General features: G+C 42.9%; 1 protein-coding gene across 2 annotated transcripts; it reads left to right on the top strand.

Moving 5' to 3' along the window:
* The first annotated feature begins 3,165 nt into the window (after positions 1-3,165).
* Positions 3,166-16,757, top strand: MGST1 (microsomal glutathione S-transferase 1). Of its 2 annotated transcripts, none has more exons than XM_061363907.1 (4): positions 3,166-3,273; positions 5,704-5,851; positions 7,952-8,046; positions 16,144-16,757. In XM_061363907.1, the coding sequence occupies exons 2-4, from the start codon at positions 5,726-5,728 to the stop codon at positions 16,388-16,390; spliced, it is 468 nt and encodes a 155-aa protein (XP_061219891.1). In that variant the 5' UTR covers positions 3,166-3,273; positions 5,704-5,725; the 3' UTR covers positions 16,391-16,757. The 2 variants fall into 2 exon arrangements, with proteins under 2 accessions (XP_061219891.1, XP_061219890.1); XM_061363906.1 differs by lacking the exon at positions 3,166-3,273 and adding an exon at positions 5,144-5,204.
* The last annotated feature ends 2,680 nt before the right edge of the window (positions 16,758-19,437 follow it).

Raw genomic sequence — 19,437 nt, 5'->3', positions numbered from 1 at the left:
GATACTTCTTCATGTGTGGAGTGTTTCTTATGATATGTCCACACCCTGGCTTTTGATCCCTGTCTTGCACGTTCAATGGTGCTACTTGATGAAAGACAGTAAGCAACTTTAGAGGGTAACCTTATTCATTGTCTCTTTAAATGACCAATAAATGAGCTTTGTATTAATGTATTAAGGATGTATAACTGAGCAGACTATCAGCACATACAACCACTCTTCTGTTTTGTGGAGATTGTATCCTTTTACTTTCTCACACTGCTTGTCAGTCACTACTGACTGTGAATGGTCACTTAAACCATATATTATTGTTACTGTCTCGTAAGTGAGCATCTGGAATTCTAACATCCACTTTTCTCCCTTTTCTCCCCCAAAGAAAGATCCTTTCTTGCTGTTTTTGAAGTAGTTGCCCGGAGAAAGCAGACAGCAGTATGAGATCTTCTGAAATAGGAGCATTTGAATCACACTGAAATTACGTAGGTGTCAACATCTGATACAATGAAAGTGCTTTCTAACCAGAGGGGGTGTAGGTTTTAATGGAGTAGCACAAAACTGGCTCTGGTCCATTACACTAAACATTTTGTAACACTTTCCTTTTGGCATTTAAGCAGGATTTCAGATTTTAAGTTAATATATGGACTGAATCTTAGTGCCCAAGTTTTGTTTTACTCTGTAAACCACTGGCTTATTTAATGCAGGAAGTGTAATTTGTCAATTTGACAGAAGAGGTATTTGAGGAAACAACTAACTTATATTAGCAAGTGGGTGGTGAACAAAAGCTTCAGGTGTGGTGAAAATGTATTGTTGGTATCTTCTTTACCACTCTAATTACGGTGAATAAATGGAGCCAAAGGAAGAGACAGGATGAAACAAGGCTGGCCAATACATGCCTCTCCCTCACCTTCCCTGCAGTCAGAAGAGAAAGATTGCACTTACCTGGCTTCCTTGAGTGCTATCTATTCTTTGCTGGAGGTTAAATGAAAAACTCTTGTATTCCTACTTTTATGCTGACCCTAAACTTGTGTCTTGACTCTACTGTTTCTGGCTATATGGATAGTTCTTCAAGTCAATGGGAAAATTGTCATGAAAAAGGGCTGATCACATGAACGAGGTTTGCAAGATCAAGCCCTTCATGATCAGTATAACCCTGGGCATTGGGCTGATATGGCATCCCTGATTTACAAGAGTAATCCTATTAGCATCACAGGAACAATTCACATGAGTAAGAACTGTGAGAATGGGTCCCTGAGGAGTAACTATCACCAGTTATGTATCTAACCTCACTTAGACCACAGCAGTTCTCAAATGTTCTATAGGCACTTTATACTGCTAGTGAACTTTAAGAACAAAATAGACCTTGAGCACAAGTTCAGTTCTGCTTTACTATGGCCACAGTTTTCCACTCAGTCTCATAACCGCTCTTAAGTGGTTCAAGGCCTTAAAGAAATAGTGGTGTGGGTTTTTTTTTACTTTCTCTTTCTGTATTTTCTTTCATTTATTTTTATTTTTTCTCATTTTCGCTTTTCTTTTTCATTTTATTCCCTTCCCTTTTCTCACCCTTCCCCTGCCCTTCATTTGCTTCATTTATCTTGATTTTTTTTACCTTTTTTCTCCATTACCCCCTTCTTCTCATTACTTTATCTTGATTTTCATTTCTGTTCTCCTTTTCTTTTTGAGTCTTTTAATATTAAATATTTTTTTTGTATATTTTCTCCTTTCCCTTCCCTTTTTATGTCTCCCTTCTCTTTCCTCCCCTCCCTTCTCTTCTTAGTATTTTCTTCCTTCTCTTCTTTCATTTATCTTGATTTTTCTTCTTTTCTCCTTTTCTCTTTATCTTTTTTTTTCTCCCTTCTTTTTCTTTCCTTTCCCTCTTTTCATTTACCTTTTTTCTCTGTTCATCTTTTATAATTCTTTTATTTCTTCTCCTTCCCTTCCCTCCCCTTTTCTTTCATTCTCCATCTTTTCTTCCTTCCCTTCCTCTTGATTTTTCTATCTTTCCTCATCTTCTCTTTAACTTACTTTTACTCTTTCAGCTTTTTTTCTCTTTTCATTTTCTCCCTTCCCCTTCCTTTCCATTTGTTGATTTTTCTTTTCTCATTTTCTTTTTCATCTTGCATCCTTCTTTCATTTTTCCTTTCCTTTCCCTCCACTCTTTCCATCTTTTCTCCCTTCCCCCTCCTTCCCTTCCCCTCCACTCTCCTTCCAGCCACTCTCCTTCTTTACCTTTTTTTTTCTCTTTTTATCTTTCTTGTAATCTTAAATCTTTTACTTTTCCCCCTCCCCTTCTTTCATTTATCTTGAATTGTCTAGCTTTACATATTTTCTTTTTTATTTTTCTTATAATCGTTTTTTTCCCCACTTTTTACCCTTCCCACCCCACCTCTCTCCTTTCCTTCTTTCATTTATCTTGGCTTTTCTCCTTTTATCTTTTTTTTTTCAGCTTTCTTTTAATCTTAGATCTTTTTTTCCTCCCTTACCTTTCATTCCCACCCCTTCCCTTTTTTTATCTTCATATTTCTCTTTTCTTTTTCATCTTTCAATCTTTTAGCTTTTTTTTCTCTCATTTTTCCCTTCCCTTCTTTCATCTTGATTTTCCTTTTCTCTTTTGTCCCTTTCTCTTTCATTGCTTCATCACATCCTAGAGTGCAAGCAGGAGTCAGTGGCCTGCCCTTAAGCTCCTTTACTGTTAGGCTTTGCAAAGCAAAGTAGCGCATATTGGTTGGACCAGCGCTGATGGCTTAGCAATCCAAGCATTTGTAGGAGGTTTTCCCTTCAGATGCACCCAAACAACGTAGGGGCCCAAAGTACTGAGGCTTCAGGTGCTTTAGAGTCTTTCAGGTAGTCTTTGAGCCAACTGTTGCTTGAGGAATCGCTGGACACGGCCTGTCTGTGAGGATGACTGCCTGGGTCGTAAGTCTCTCTTTCCCTGAGGGAGCTCAGACAGGCGGGATTTTGCTTGATTGCTTTGCCTGCCTTTCCTTCTGCCCTCCCAGATTATGTTCTCTGGGGTCTGGGCCTCACTCCAGCCCTTCCCTGGTGAACCACCACCGACAAACCGTCACAATACCGGCCCTGAAAGCCTCCGCGAGCAGCGGCTCCTTTGGGGTAGCAACCATTCCCCCCGCGTGTAGCCAGGCCAGGACCCGCCTCCGCGCCCGCAGGGGCGAGGCGAGGCGGGGCCGCGCCGTGCCCCGAGGCGGGCGGAGGCGCAGTGTCCGACCGGTATCAGTGCGGTTGTGCGCTGTGTCTGCACTCTCCGAGGGGACGGCTGTCGAGGTGCGTCGTCGCTGCGTTATGGCGGCTCCCGCTGCCGGGACGGAATGGGAGGTTCCTCCAAATCCCTTCCCGCCGCCTTCCAGGCGCGAAACCCTCCGTGGGTGCGGGGCGGGGATGGCGCGGGGCCAGGGCCGCCCCACAGAACCAACTCGACGCTGGAGCCTGTCGCTCCACGCAGGCGGCGGGCAGTTGTGATGACGGGGGTCGGCCCCGTGTCCGCGTGGATCGGTGGGGCAGCTCCCCGGGAGGGGTGGGAGGCTGGGTCCCCCAGGTGGTGTTGAGGTAGGAGCAACCGGGTCGCACGCTGGGCGGCCTCGATAAGCGAAAGCGTTTGGGGGAAGGGGCGGTGCCAGCTCAGCTGCAGGCAGGACGTGCGTGTTTGGAAACGGAGTTCGGAGTGGAGTGGGGCCGATACCGGCGGTTTGGGAAGTGGTGGTGCGACAGCAGCCGGTAGAAGGCTGGCCCGGTGCTAATGTCGCTGATTACATGTCGAGTTAGTCTGCGCTGGGATGGGGGCCTTAGCACAGCTGTGCTCCTGTTGAGGGCGCGGCAGCTCAGGTGTCTTAGGACCCTTTACATGCGATCTGGACTTGTGCACTTAACCAGGCTCAAGTTCTGCATTCGCACCATGGAAAGGTGGTATAATATAACCTGTGTGGATCAGGCTGTTTGTTGCCTAAGCATATCCCTTAAAGCCCTCTCCAGTTTTAGTATGTGAGGCTTATTTTTTTGCAGTTCTGCTGGTGCTTAATCTGTAACTAATGTGGTATGCTTCCTTGTCATAGTAAAAGCAAGGCCTGGGCTTTACGACAATTTGGAGAGGCCACCCTCACTAGTAAGGGAAATGAGTAAATGTGTAGTTCCAGAGATGGTGGTGGACAGTTTCTCATGACTTTATATAGTCCTGGATGTGTTCAGCATAGCTTTAAAATACAGCAGAGAAAACCACTCTTGATGCCATGGATTTACTTTATTTTTGATGTGTGAAACTACGTGAGTTTTCTGCTGTGATACAGTTAAAAATTGCAGTTTCTTTCTGTTGCTGAGAAAAACCTTTGCTAAGTCGCTGGTTATCTTGAGAACTGGTGGACTGCAGTGTGAGAAGAGGGAGAGTTCTATTGGATTTCCTACAGTCCCTGGACCCTGGTACTTGGCCCATGGCCCAAGCACTGTTTTAGAAAGGATAAAAGAGGGCGCAAAATCCCATCACTGCAGCCAGACATGTCCCCGCAAGGCTAGATATGTTTCAGTGAGCAAACAGCTGCCTGCCTCCATGCTGCCCACCTCTCCACCAAGGATTTGCCTTCAGAGCAAGTCTTCTGCTGCTCTTGGGTTGTTTAGTTTCCCTTGTTTGGCTATAGCTGGCAGTAACCCTGTGCTGAAAGCACAATGAAAGATACTTAGAGCTGTAATCAAGTTAATAACAGTATTACCTTTTTATTATATAGGTAATAATTGTATTACTTATTTTATTCTTGTTAAAATTATATCCTAGGAAATAACTATAACAAAAAGTGCATTTATTTTGGTCTCTAGCGAAACTGAGACATTCTAGTTTTACAGATCCCTAATTACCAAGTGCATGATTGAAGCATGCGGTGAGGCAAAAGCCTTGCTCTGTGCAGAGCACAAGTTGAGTGTGCAAGGGGGCATGCTTTTTGTTTTGCATGCATTCAGCCCTCATCACATTCTTGTCATTATGGTGTTCATAAAAGGTATCACCTTCATAGGATTGTGGGTTTGGTATGGTCTCATGGAAAGAGACTTAATTAGCTTAAACCTCCCATGATAAAAGCATAAATAGTTCTCTTCTTTTTTGTCATTACGACTTAATCTTTGCCCGTGAATCATGCTAAAAGCAATTTTTAAGACCAAGGTCTCAAAGGAGAAAAACACATATTTAACTCAGTTTGATCACAAGCTATTGCTGGGTAGGAATATTGGTTATTTTGAATGCTGAAGTGCAGTTATAATTGTGTAATTGTACAAAAAAGGTATACAGTAATAATTTTCCTCTTTAAACACTACAGTATGTATAGTATGTCATCACACTCTTTCTATCCTGGTAACTGCTTAGTTAAATTCACTGGTTCAAGTTAATTGGTCTAAAATTGGTGTGTTATTTCAAAAGTACTAATTTCTGTGACTAAATTTTGTTTCTGCAGTTACATTAAGTCTTGTGGTGGTTTATATTTTGACAGTTTAATAAGCAGATATAATGAAAGCTAAATAATATAATTTCTCATCTTAAAGTACTATACCATGCCATTGTGAAAATAAACTGAGGAAAATACATTTGATAATAAACTTGTCACGATGGCAGAATTGTGCTATTATTGCAGAGATGCTAAAAAAAGGCTGTTCTGACAATCTTGTTGTCAGAACTTTGGATTGGTATGATGTTAGTCTAACTTTAATGCTCTTCGAAAGGTCATCAGTGAAAAGTGGAGAAATGGCTAGATTGACCCAGTTTGTTGACAATGAAGTCTTCCGGGCTTTTGCTACTTACGCGACTATTGTCGTTCTGAAAATGATGCTAATGAGTGTTACAACATCATACTTCAGACTCACGAGAAAGGTAAGAAATTGGAAATGCTGTCTGGTAGAATAGATTGAAATGTGTACTGAAATAATATCGTAAGTGCTCAGCTTTCAAATACTGGTGCTGTGCTTTGTTCCTCATCCCTCTAACAATGATATTCTGAGTTTGGTGCGCTGATGCTTTGTTGGTCTCAAATGGACTACATCTTTAACCTAATTATGGTATAATTATGAGACTGTTTCTTACGGTTGAATTTGGCTTATTTGGCCTTTATAAAACATTTCTGTTATTTTAAAATAAGAGTTTTTCATAATTGTAATTTCCACTGTCTTTTGAAGAGCTGGTGTCCAGGGTACCCAGTTTATAAAGTAAATAAAGCGTGATATGAGGCCATGCTACATGGATAACCAACTAGTAGGTTCAGAAGAGGGAATATAAAGTGGATTTTTATGCATCTGTAACCCTTTCATCCAGCAATTCTAAAGCTCTTTACATTATCTAGTTGTTTCAGCCTTCCCATTGCACGTAAGTCATTATCTAAAAGAAAAAAAATAAAAATTCTTTTTCTAGAATGTGAGGTAGGCTGAAAAATTGCGTGGATTGGTGTGTAGGCTGTATAAGAGAGATTCACTGAGGTTTACTAAATAAGGCAGTACCATGGAATAATTGCATCTAGCTTTGGAAAGGGTGCTCATGGGAAGTATTGTGCTGTCTTTGCCCTGTTCTTGGTCTTTAGGCATCTGCTCAGGGCCACTAGTGAAAACACTTGGTCCTGGGCTGAAAGAGCCCTGATTTTGCCTGATATAGCTATTCTTGTGAGATGTGGTTTTGTGAGACAGCATGTTCTTCAGGGATTTTGTTGTAGTCCTTTCATTTGTTCTTTTGCTGTTGTTTTTTTCCTGCTTGGTACAAAAGAACCCAGATGAACTGTTCTGTTGTTAATGAAGTCCTAAGACCATTTTAGCTACTACTGGGTTCTGATAGCTCTCTAGGTCTTTGAAACGTCTGAAGACTGGATATAGTAGAGCACACAGCCTGTCCTTTATGTCCAGAATAGGACCCAGATATCTGTGTTGTAGCCTTACTTGCTTTTGCTCTTGCAGAAGCATATTGACTGTACTGGTCCTGCATGCGCATCCAGTCATGTCCTGTGTTTAACATTTGTAACTGTGTTATGATCCATATGTATGTAGGTGCCAATAGGGTCTTCCTTATTTGAATAAGGAAGTACTTGGTTTTCTTATGACAGACAGTGATACTACGAACAGACAAATTATTGAAGTCATTTCCTATGTAGTATTAAAAAGTCTTTAAAATATTAACAGAAAAGGAGGAAAGCAGATTGGGGAGTGAGAGAAGGTAAAATGTTGCCGATGCTTATGCTTTTAATGTGTCTCAAGAATTTTGAGGCAAATTATTTCACAGGAAGGCATCAAGACTGCCTCAGAAAGCAATCATGTAGCTCTCCTAAAATCAAACAATTTTCTTGACTTACACTTGCATAGCCTGAATGGTCCACACAATGCATGTGTTACTGCATGTGTCAGCAAGGAGAGATCTACTAACTAGCTAAATTAAATACTGTTTTTAAGTAGTGTCTTACAGTATTTGGAGGTAGTAACAGGTCATATAACTAGAAAAATTCGTACCAGAGGAAAGCGAGAAACTTACTTGGTCATAAATGAATATGGCAGTAAGTCTCTCAGATCCTGTTGCTGTTTAGACTTCTGAAGAAGGAAGGGATCCAAAAAGGCTTTCAAATAACTTGTCAAGAATAGTGAAAAAGGACTTAGGCAGTACAGGCAGTAGTTCTTCCTTACAGGTCCCTGTGTGCCTTCAGCCCATTGGCATTACTTCAGGCTGAGTATCAGTCATCTGCAGTGCTTGTTGATCTTACAAGAAGGTTTTATCTACATGCATAAATTACATTACATTAATTTGTCAGCACACAAGCACAGGGTAGGCTCAAGAAAACAGTAATGCAGTGAACAATATATTCCCCATGCATTTGGCTTCAGGTAAGTTATGTGAGGTCCTAGAGGCATTAGTAAAAAGAATGACCTTTACAGCAAGCTGCCTTGACTAGAAGAAACGTTTTGGCTACTAATGTCTTTTGTGTATTTGGATTTGAAATAGGCCTTTGACAACCCAGAAGATACAGCATCATTTGGAAAAGGCGAAAATGCTAAAAAATTTGTGCGGACTCATCCAGATGTTGATCGTGTACGCAGGTAATGCATAGGAGTCTTAAAAATATATTTTAAATAGCAGAATAGTACTAAATCAGGGAATTAATTTCACCACATTCTCTTTGGCAAGCCTGTGTCTGTTTTGTGTTGGTTTATGTAGTAATCTAATACATAAATTTGTTTAAATGAAAATACATTTACACAGTCAAACAAAATAATAATACTAAAAATAATAAGTCTTTAATCATCGAATCATGAAATGGTTAGGGTTGGAAAGGACCTTAAGCTCATGTCCCTGCCATGGGCAGGGACTCTTTGCACTAGACTGTCACCAAAGGTTCTGTCCAACTTGGCCTTGAAGACTGCCAGGGGCGGAGCATTTACCACTTCTTTGGGCAGCCTGTTCCGGTTCCTGTTCCAGTCCTCACCACCTGCACAGTATAGAATTTTGTGCTTATATCTAACCTGTACTTCCTCTGTTTAAGTGTAAACCCATTATCCCTTGTCCTATTGCTACAGTCCTGGATGAGGAGTCCCTCTCCAGCATCCCTGTAGGTCCCTTTGAGATATTGGAAGGCTGCTATGAGGTCTCCATTCAGCCTTCTCTTCTCCAGGATGAACAGCCCCAGTTTTTTTAACTCATTTTTGTATGGGAGGTGCTCCAGCCCCCTTGTCATCCTTGTGGACCTACTCTGGACTTGCTCCAACTTACATTAGGTACACCAGAACTGCACACAGTACTCCAAGTGAGTTCTCACGAGAGCAGAGTAGAGGGGCAGGATCACCTCCTTCGACCTGCTGGTCATGCTTCTTTTGATGCAGCCCCGTATACAGTTGTCTTTCTGGGCTGCAGTGCACACTGCCGGCTCATGTTCAGTTTCTCATTGATCAACGCTCCCAAGTCCTTCTCTGCAGGTCTGCTGTGAATCACTTCTCCATCCAACCTGTAGCTGTGCCTGGGATTGCCCTGACCCAGGTATAGGACCTTGCTCTTGGCTTGGTTAAACTTCATAAGGTTGGCATCAGCCCACCTCACAAGCATGTCAAGGTCCCTCTGGATGGCATCTCTTCCCTCCAGCGTGTCAGCTGCACCACACAGGTTAGTGTTGTCAGCAAAAGTGCTGAGGGTGCACTCAATTCCACTGTCCATGTCACTGACAGAGATGTTGAACAGGATTGGTCCCAACACTGACCCCTGAGGGACACCACTTGTTACTGATCTCCATGAGCCATTGGACAACATGAGCCACTGACAACTCTCTGCAAACAGCCATCCAGCTAATTCTTTGTCCATGAAGTGGTCCATCCATCAAACTGATGTCTCTCCAACTTAGAGACAAGAATGTCATGTGGTACTGTGTTGAACGCTTTGTTCAAGTCCAGGTGAACGATGTCAACTGCTTAACCCCTATCCATCAGTTCTGTAGCCCCATCGTAGAAGGCTGCCATACTGGTCAGGCAGGATTTCCCCTTAGTGAAGCCATGTTGGCTGTCACCAACATGTTTTTTCATGAGCCTTAGCATGGTTTCCACGAGAATTTGCTCCATTATCCTGCTGGGTACAGAGGTGAGACTGACTGGTTCATAGCTGCTTGTGACTTCCATTTTGCCCTTCCTGAAAATGGGGGTTATATTTCCCTTTTTCCAGTGTTCAGGAACTTCACCTGACTGCCATGATTTTTCAAATATGATGGACAGTGGCTTAGCAGCTTCCTTTCACCAGGTTGTTCAGGACCTGCAGATGGATTTCATCAGGTTCCATGGAATTGTTCGCATTCAGGTTCCTAAGATGATTTCGAACCCGATCCTCTCCTACAGTGGGCCCAAGGTCTTCATTCTCCCAGTCCTTGTATTTGCCTTCCAAGACTTGAGTGGCATGGGCAGAGCACTTGCCAATGAAGACTGAGGCAAAGAAGTCATTGAGAACTTCAGGCTTCTCCAAATCCAGCGTAGTCAGTTCTCCTGTTAGCTTCTGGAGAGGGCCCACATTACTTGTAGTCTATCTTTTGTTTGCGATATACCTATAGGAGCCCTTCCTATTACCCTTGACATCCCTGGCCAGACTCAATTCTGACTGGGCCATAGCTTTCCTGATCTGATCCCTGTCTTCCCAGACGACATGCCTGTATTCTTCCCAGGCTGCCTGTCCCTTGCTTCCACGTTCTGCAAGCTTCCTTTCTCAGTTTTCTCAGCAGCTCCTTACCCATCCATGGAGTCCTTCTGGCCTTCCTGCCCCATTTTCTTCTTGTTGGGACACAACGCTCCTGAGCTTGGAGCAGGTGATTCTTGGGCCCCCCTGCCCTCTAGGGCTATAGCCCATGGAACCTTACTAAGCAGGTTCCTGAAGAGCCCAAAGTCTGCTCCCTTGAAGTCCAGGGCAGTGAGCTTACAGCATGCCTTTCTCACTGCACTGAGGATCTCAAACTCCCCCGTCTTGTGATCATTGCAGCCAAGGCTGCCCTGGAGTGTCACATTCCCCACTAGCCCCTCCCTGTTGGTGAGCATGAGGTCAAGCATGGCACCTCTCCTTGTCAAGTTATAATAGCTAACTCTTGGATGGTATCCTGTATGCATGGAGGAGGTGGTGAGAAGATTGTAAAATATGACCATAAGTTGATTTAGTATGAAACAGTATCCACTAAGTGTAAATGAGGTATGTGTGTAATTTGAACACTAGTTGCAATATTATATCTTTTACTAAAGTATAAAGAAAATTATACGATGAAGAGGAGTAACTATGTTAAAATCACAGAACTCCAGACTTGTAATGAGAAAGTTAATCTGGCAAATGGGGGGGGTTGAAGAAAGACTACAGGGCCTTGGGGCGGATGGTGAAAGACTCTGGGGCTCAAGTGATCTTCTCCTCACTCCTTCCATCTTCCACTGATGATGTGGGACTGAATGGGAAAATTCAGTCCATAAACGATTGGCTTCGAGGCTGGTGCTGCAGGCAGGGCTTTGGATTCTTTCATAACAGCTGGTTTTATAGGGCACCAGTCTGGACAATGGCATGTGGGAAAGGTTTATCGCACAGAGGCAAAAGGATGCTGGGGCATGAATTAGCAGGGCTCATTTGGAGAGCTTTAAACTAGATTCAAAGGGGGATGGGGTTGTAGCTGGGCTTACCCCAGTGGGGCAGCACTCCAGAATTGATGAAGACTGGGAGGCCTCCTGTAATCCTAGGGTGAAATCGGTGTGCTCAGCTCGCTCCCTGAAATGTCTGTACACCAGTGCGTGCAGCATGGGAAATAAGCAGGAGGAGCTAGAAACCTGTGTTAAGTCAGGAGATTATGATCTGGTGGCAATTACAGAGACGTGGTGGGACAGCTCACATGACTGGAATATAGTCATGGAGGGCTATGTCCTTTTCAGTAAAGACAGGCCAGCCAGGCGGGGTGGTGGGGTTGCTCTTTATGTGCGAGAGCAGCTACAATGCATTGAGTTCTGTCTGGGGACAGATGACGAGCGAGTTGAGAGTCTGTGGGTGAGAATTAAGGGGCAGGCTGGCAGGGGCGATACTGTTGTGGGGGTCTGTTACAGGCCACCGGATCAGGGTGAGGAAGTTGACGAGGCCTTCTACAGGCAGCTGAGAGCGGCCTCACAGTCACAGGCCGTGGTCGTCGTGGGGGATTTTAACTTCCCTGATGTTTGCTGGAAGGACTACTCGGCAACCCAGCCGCAGTCCAGGAGGTTCCTCCAGTGTATGGATGATAACTTCCTCATGCAAATGGTGGATGAGCCAACCAGGAGAGGTGCGCTGCTGGATCTCATCCTCACTAACAAGGAGGGTCTGGTCGAAGCAGTGAAGGTTGAGGGCTGCCTTGGTTGCAGCGACCACGAGATGGTAGAATTCAGGATCTTGTGTGGTGGGACAAGTAGAATAGCAAGTAGAATCGCAACCCTGGACTTTAGCAGGGCAAACTTTGGCCTTTCCAAGCAATTGCTAGGGGAAATCCCATGGGCAAGGCTGCTTGATGGTAAAGGGGCCCAAGATAGTTGGTTGGCATTCAAGGACTGCTTTTTCCGAGCTCAAGATCAGAGCATCCCGACACGTAGGAAGTCAAGGAAGAGGGCCAGGAGACCTGCGTGGCTAAATAGGGAATTGCTGGGTATGCTCAAGTGGAAGAGGAGAGTTTACAGGTCATGGAAGGAGGGGCTGGCCACTTGGGAGGAATATAAGGCTGCTGCTAGAGGATATAGGAAGGCAGCTAGGATGACTAAGGCCTCTTTGGAATTAAATCTGGCGAGAGGGGTCAAGGGCAGCAGAAAGAGCTTTTTCAGATACATGGCAGGTAAAACTAACACCAGAGGCAATGTAGGCCCGCTGATGAACGGGATGGGTGCCCTGGTGACAGAAGATACAGAGATGGCAGAGTTACTGAATGCCTTCTTTGTTTCTGTCTACTCTGACCGGAGGCAGTCCTGAAGAGCCCTGTACCGCTGAGACCTCAGATGAAGTCAGGTCAACGGAGTGGTTTGCCTTAGTCAATGAGGAATGGATTAGAGACCAGTTGAGCAATCTGGACATCCATAAATCCATGGGTCCAGATGGGATGCACCCGCGGGTGCTGAGGGAACTGGCTGAGGTCATTGCTAGACCGCTCTCCATCATCTTTACCAAGTCTAGGGAAACGGGAGAGGTGCCTGAGGACTGGAGGAAAGCAAATGTCACTCCCGTCTTCAAAAAGGACAAGAAGGAGGACCCGGGTTACTATAGACCAGTCAGCCTCACCTCCATCCCTGGGAAAGTGATGGAACACCTTATCCTTGGTGCCATCTTAAGACACATCAAGGATAAGAGGGTTATGAGGAGCAGTCAACATGGCTTCACCAAGGGGAAGACATGCTTGACCAATCTCGTAGCCTTTTATTAGGAAATAACACGCTGGATGGATGATGGCAGAGCGGTGGATGTGGTCTACCTTGACTTCAGCAAAGCATTTGACACATTCTCCCACAGCATCCTCACAGCTAAATTGAGGAAGTGTGGTCTGGATGATCGGGTAGTGAGGTGGACTGTGAACTGGCTGAAGGAGAGAAGCCAGAGAGTTGTAGTCTATGGGGCGGAGTCTAGTTGGAGGCCTGTATCTAGTGGAGTGCCTCAGGGGTCGGTACTGGGACCAGTATTATTTAATATATTCATTAACGATTTAGATGAGGGAATTGAGTGTACTGTCAGCAAGTTTGCTGATGACACTAAGCTGGGAGGAGTGGCCGACACGCCAGAAGGCTGTGCTGCCATCCAGAGAGACCTGGACAGGCTGGAGAGTTGAGCAGGGAATAACTTGGTGAAATATAACAAGGGAAAGTGTAGAGTCCTGCATCTGGGCAGGAACAACCCCAGGTTCCAGTATAGGTTGGGGAACGACCTGTTAGCAGTGTAGGGGAGAGGGACCTGGGGATCCTAGTGGACGACAGGATGACCATGAGCCGACACTGTGTCCTTGTGGCCAAGAAGGCCAATGGCATCCTGGGGTGTATTAGAAGGGGGGTGGTTAGTAGGTCGAGAGAGGTCCTCCTTCCCCTCTACTCTGCCCTGGGGAGACCGTATCTGGAATATTGTGTCCAGTTCTGGGCCCCTCAGTTCAAGAAGGACAGGGACCTGCTGGAGAGAGTCCAGCACAGGGCAACTAAGATGATAAAGGGAGTGGAGCATCTCCCTTATGAGGAAAGACTGAGGGAGCTGGGTCTCTATAGTTTGGAGGAGACTGAGGGGTGACCTTATTAGTGTATATAAATATATAAAGGGGGAGTGTCATGAGGATGGAGCCAGGCTCTTCTCAGTGGCAAACAGTGGTAGGACAAGGGGCAGTGGGTACAAACTGGAACACAAGAGGTTCCACTTAAACTTGAGAAGAAACTTCTTCTCAGTGAGGGTGACAGAACACTGGAACAGGCTGCCCAGGGAGGTTGTGGAGTCTCCTTCTCTGGAGACATTCAAAACCCGCCTGGACACGTTCCTGTGTAACCTTATCTAGGTGTTCCTGCTCTGGCAGGGGGATTGGACTAGATGATCTTTTGAGGTCCCTTCCAATCTCTAGCATACTCTGATACTGTGAAATGGTACAGAGTGGGAGTCAAAGCTTGTGTTCCTGTTGCTGGATTGAATTGAGCTTACTCAACAGTGTGTCAATTGTACAGGAAAGTTGACTAGCCTTCTGGAGGAATGCCGTTAATAGTATAGCAGAGTGCAACCTGTGGTGTATGTGTTTTCTTTTGCAAGATTCGTGGCAGAATGTAAACTGTACTTAGTGGGCTAAATATTGCAGCTTATTTAATTTTATTTAGCTGAAGGCAAAAATTTTTGCTACCAAAATCATAACTTTCAAGATGCTACTAACAAGGAATGCTTTCCATATTTTATTTGTGAATGGAGCTCACAGTTTATTTGCTATATATATTTTTATACTAAAAGCTTGAATGTAAATGAACTGTTCTCATTTAAACCACCATTAGGGAAGATCTTGAAAATAAGTGTTAGCTCTGATTTAAGAACAGTTCATCCTTCAAATGTACATGACTGTGGTTTCATGAAGGGTGGTAATTTCTGTATGTCTCTTTTGGAATAAAATCACAGAAAGAAGCATGTCATCTCAGTGGGCTGTAAAGGTGCTTTGAACTTTCTTTTTTTTCCCCTGAGTGGTTCAGGAAGTTGTTAGTTGATAGAAATATGGAGAGGGACTTCTACAGAGGAATATAGTGGCAAAACAAGGGGGGGATGGCTTTAAACTGAAAGAGGGAGATTTAGATTACACATAAGGAAAAAATTTCTTCACTGTGAGTGTGGTGAGACACTGGAAAGGGTTGTGGCTGCTCCATCCCTGAAAGTATTCCAGCCCAGGCTGGATGGGGCTTTGAGCAGCCTGCTCTAGTGGAAGTTGTCCCTGCCCATGGCAGGTGGGTTGGTACCAGATGACCTTTAAGGTCCCTTCCAATCCAAACCATTTTATGTTTCTATGATTATTAAATCTTGTGTTGCTGTTTTGCAGAGTTGTTCAGACTTCCCCTAGTAAGTCAGCTTGGTTCTAGTTGCTCTCTGGTGTTGTAGCATCCATGTATTCTTCCCAAGAATGTTTCTTAATGGAAGTTTACTTTTTTGTCTTTTGCAAGTTTCATGGCAACAGATATTGCTGCATAGATCTAGCATGGCTTCTCTTCTATGTAAGTGACTAGAATTTGTTCTGTTTATGGGTATAGAAAAGACATTACTTTCTTCAGTGTACTTTCTTGGAAAAAGAGTAAAATGGCTGAAGGATATTTTTCCTTGCAATGATGAGTTCAGAATGCAGCTGCAAACAGCACCATGTTCTGATTCTAGTTGGCTGTGAAATTTGACATAATTAGTAAGTCTTACAGATTGTTTCAATCAGTAAATTTGGCTGGAAGCATAATTTATCTAAAGAGGTAAAGGGAGTGGAGAAGGGTTGGGAAGAAGTGTGAAAAAAATACTTCAAATTCTGGAGTTCAGTCTCAACACATTTTTAGTAAATTATATTATGGTTTCAAAATTTCAAACATTTTTCAGCTATTTAAGTGCTTAGTGGTGAAGAAAATGAACTAAAGCATAACTGTCACACCTGTTAGATGCTCAAAAATAACATTCCTCAAGATGATTTAACTTCATGAAGAATTGATAGATTGTTTCATATATAGGATATTTCATATTTTCTTTATAGAGACTACGAACTGAGTTTATCGTATTGGAATAAATCATCTGGGAGGTGAAGTCTAGTAGTTGCAGTCACAGTCATCCAGTTAATTGAGGTTCAGTTAAGAGAGACTAAAAGAGAATTTCAGCTATCTGTCCCTGCCTTTCTGTGTGTTCTTACACCCAGATACACTTGCATACCTCAAGTAAGCCCCTAATATTACCAGGGTCCCGGGGAAAAAGTTAGAGCTTTTATACAGAAGATCAGGAGCTTAAAAATGTGGTGTGCAGCAAGAAGCCCCACAATGATGTCAGGTAAACACGCCAAAAACATATCAGTAGCTGAATCAAGTCCCCACTGCAGAGGAAGCCAACAGCTATGTTAGGGCCTTAACAGAAGCATGATCTGATGATGCTGAAAAATAATGAGCCTTGAAGTGGTTTATTCAACAGAACATAACAGTGTAAACCAACTTTGCTTCTTTCCCCAGATGCCACCTGAATGACCTGGAAAATATTGTCCCTTTTTTTGGCATTGGACTGCTGTACGCTCTTAGTGGCCCTGAGCTTTCCTCAGCCTTGCTGCACTTCAGGATCTTCACTGCATGTAGGATCGTTCACACCTTTGCCTATTTAATCCCTCTTCCCCAACCCAGCAGAGGTTTGTCTTGGGCAATAGGGTATGTGGTGACCTTCTCTATGGCATACAACATAATGAAATCAGTGCTGTACCTGTAGCAGAGTCGTAGCTTCTGTGTACCATTTGACATTCCATACAAAGTTTCCAGCAGTGTATGTTGATGTCTTGAATGAGCCAGCGTTCTGTGGTGACTGGAATTAATTTTTTGACAGAGGCCTTTCTGTCCTGTTCAGAAGTATTTCTTTTTGGAAGGAAGAAAAAAAAGCCTTTCTCTTTGTATTCCCTATTCATGGGTTGCGTTGCCAAAATACTAGGTTGAGTGTTCCCTTTGTGATTTGTCAAGTGCTTGCAATTCTAAACATGCAATGGTTCTGTACTGATAGCATGTGTGGTAATTTTCTACAGATGCACTATTTTTGGCTGTAGCTCTGAAGTCTAAATCAATAAAGACAAGAGGAAAAATAAGCATGTTTGTATTTTTGTTTTCATTTTGACTCTTCTCACTGCAGCCAGCAAATAGCATGTCACTATGTATCAGGAAGAAATTCCAATCATACAGCTCTTTGAAGAATGCTTACCTTAATAATAAGATATAACCAGTAATGCTAGGCTTGTTGTAAAAAATCTTTGATGAAATTGTTGTTTGTATAATCCACTTTGGGACTAAAAAAACCCAAGCCATTGCAGCTCCATTTCACTCAGTTGAATAGATAAAAAGAAAAAAAGCATATGGGCTAAACTCTGTATAGTGACACTGGTGAAAATTTAAAGTAATTCTTCTTGTTGAAATTTATCCAGTCACAAAACCTGTGTTTGGATGAAGTGTAGGCCCTTTGTAGAAGATTTATTTTATTTTTTTTTTTTTTAGAAATTCAGCATAAAATGAGCAACACTTGCAAATGTATCAAGCAGTTCAGATGTGAATATATAATTAGTTTGCATGTCATACTGTCATAAATATGTTGCTGATAGAAAATTTTGCATTTTGCTTGTATCTTTCTGTGATGTGTTAATTTGAAATATTTTCTTTAAAGATTTTTCATAGTCTTTTGTTTGTTTCACTTGTTTCTTTTTGGAGCTGTGGCTTAGATAATAGCTCAAGATTTCAAGAAAAAAAAACCCAGAAGAATCTCAATCTCCAGTGTGCTTACCACTGATAATATTTAAAGGCAGAAGTAAGAGCACAACATGTTTCGTTTACTTTCCTACCTCAGAAGCTGTGCTGCAAAGGGATAGCCCAGAGAGGAGCTGGAAAATTGTCTCTGCTGCCTCTGTATGCCAGAGGGTTTGCTTTTCTTTTTGAATGGGTGAAGTAATCATAGTACCACAAGACATATCACAGGAGGGTCTACCTGATAGCGTTTGTCATGCCTACTGAAGAAGAGAAGGATGGGACTTGAAATCAAGAAGTTAACATTGGTTTACCAGAACTTAGATCTTAACTAATGAGTGAAATAATAAAGAGCTGGATCCTCTAGAGGGAGATGGTTGAGAGAGAAGGATTAAAAGTTGAGCATTGTGAAGCTTCAGTTCCTGACATGGAAGTGTAAGCACATGTCAACACTCCTGGGTTATCAGGGACTCCAATGGAAAATAGGGGCTTTCTTGTTCCTGCTCCTCACATCTTTCTCCACCACTTCCTACCTGTGCTGTTTTCCTCCTATTTTTTTTCCTCTGTTAGCTTTTCATGGAATCTTGAGGTATCTTGAATGGTATCATGGTAACGAGGTAAGATTGGCTACGGGCTCTTCCTAGCTTGAGAAGCGTGATGGAGCAAGAAGGGATGAGGCTGCAGCCTTGGGTTGGGGCTCAAACCAATTGTCAGAGTAAACCTGCCAGCTCACATTGATCAGTATGTGGATTCTCTTGACTCTTTATATTGTGATACCAGTATCTAAAGCTGTATTTCCCTCCCTTCTCTGTAGCTTGACTCTTTTTTTCTAGCTCTGTGTTTTTCTCTCCATTTAAAACAATGGGAAAGTGGCCACCCTGGGCAGAGGGGTGCATCTGAATTTCAGCAGCATTGAAAGGGCCCTTCTGACAAGTCTAGCTGTCATTGCTAGACATACGCAGGAACAGCATTTTTAACTCTTTTGCATCAAACTTTTGTACAGAAATACCATTCTGAAGAGAAATAACAGGCGCCTGTCTTTATTTCTGTGATCTTACATTTAAAACAAAACTAGTTTTAAATCCCTTCCATTTGCTCAGTGGTTTCATACACTCACTATATGCTGAGAAGCAGAAAAGACAAACTGAAACCCCTAGAAATACCTAGAGTGATTCAATATTATTCTGTGTTTCTCTTGCATTTATTTTAAACCTGTATTTTATTTTCCTTTGCTCCCACAAATACCATCTGTGCATCTGGGTGGGGTACGTGCTCAATCTGGGAAATCTGCTTTACCAGCTTTAGTCAAACTCTGACTGCCAGCTCTGTGGAAGTGTGTTGAAGTCAAACAGCTCTTGCATGTCTCCAGGCCATGCTGTAAAGAGGTATACTGTACCTGTTGTACAGCTGTAAATTTTAAAAGGTTAGCTTATTTTTAGGAGAACTAATAAAAGAAAAAGAGTGTGTTAGTTGAATGTATTACTGAGCTAAACTGAATTTTCACCTTCTGAAACATGCAGATGTGGATTTTGGACTGTGCTTATCAGGTTCTGTTACAAAATCATTAAAGTAATCTGTAACTCTGATGAAAGTAGTGGCTGTTAGCAGTTGTGCTACTTTTGACCTGGTGAAAGTGCAGAAAAAGCTAGTCCAAGTAAGACATGCGGAATAAGGTCAAACCAACATCTAGGCTTCATTTCTGTTTCTTATGCCTGTTATTCCCACCACTAGTCTTAGGCGGATGGAAAAGTTACAAGTTTTCTTCTCTCTGCCAATTATTCCTGGCATTTTATATTCTTACTTCTCCAAAGTACTTTGTGTATCTTTGAAATGGGTCTAATACTTGACCATGAGGTACTTTAAAATGCTAGCTAGCATAGCTTGACTTAGCTGATTTTTCTCTCAGTGAATTTCATGGGCTGTTTCATTTTCAGAAGTGTAAACATGTAAGCAATTCCTCAGTTTATTTTTTGACTCTATGAGTAAATGCTTATGTGGCTTATACCCTGAGTTACTTTGTCCTGGTTCTCATGG

Source organism: Neopsephotus bourkii, unplaced genomic scaffold, assembly GCF_033783945.1.
Source record: "Neopsephotus bourkii isolate Nb327-2 ecotype Australia unplaced genomic scaffold, CSIRO-AGI_Nbou_v1 NB_1183, whole genome shotgun sequence".
NCBI lineage: Eukaryota > Metazoa > Chordata > Aves > Psittaciformes > Psittacidae > Neopsephotus > Neopsephotus bourkii.
Note: the sequence above shows the minus strand (reverse complement) of the source record. Positions and strands in the feature narration are given on the sequence as shown.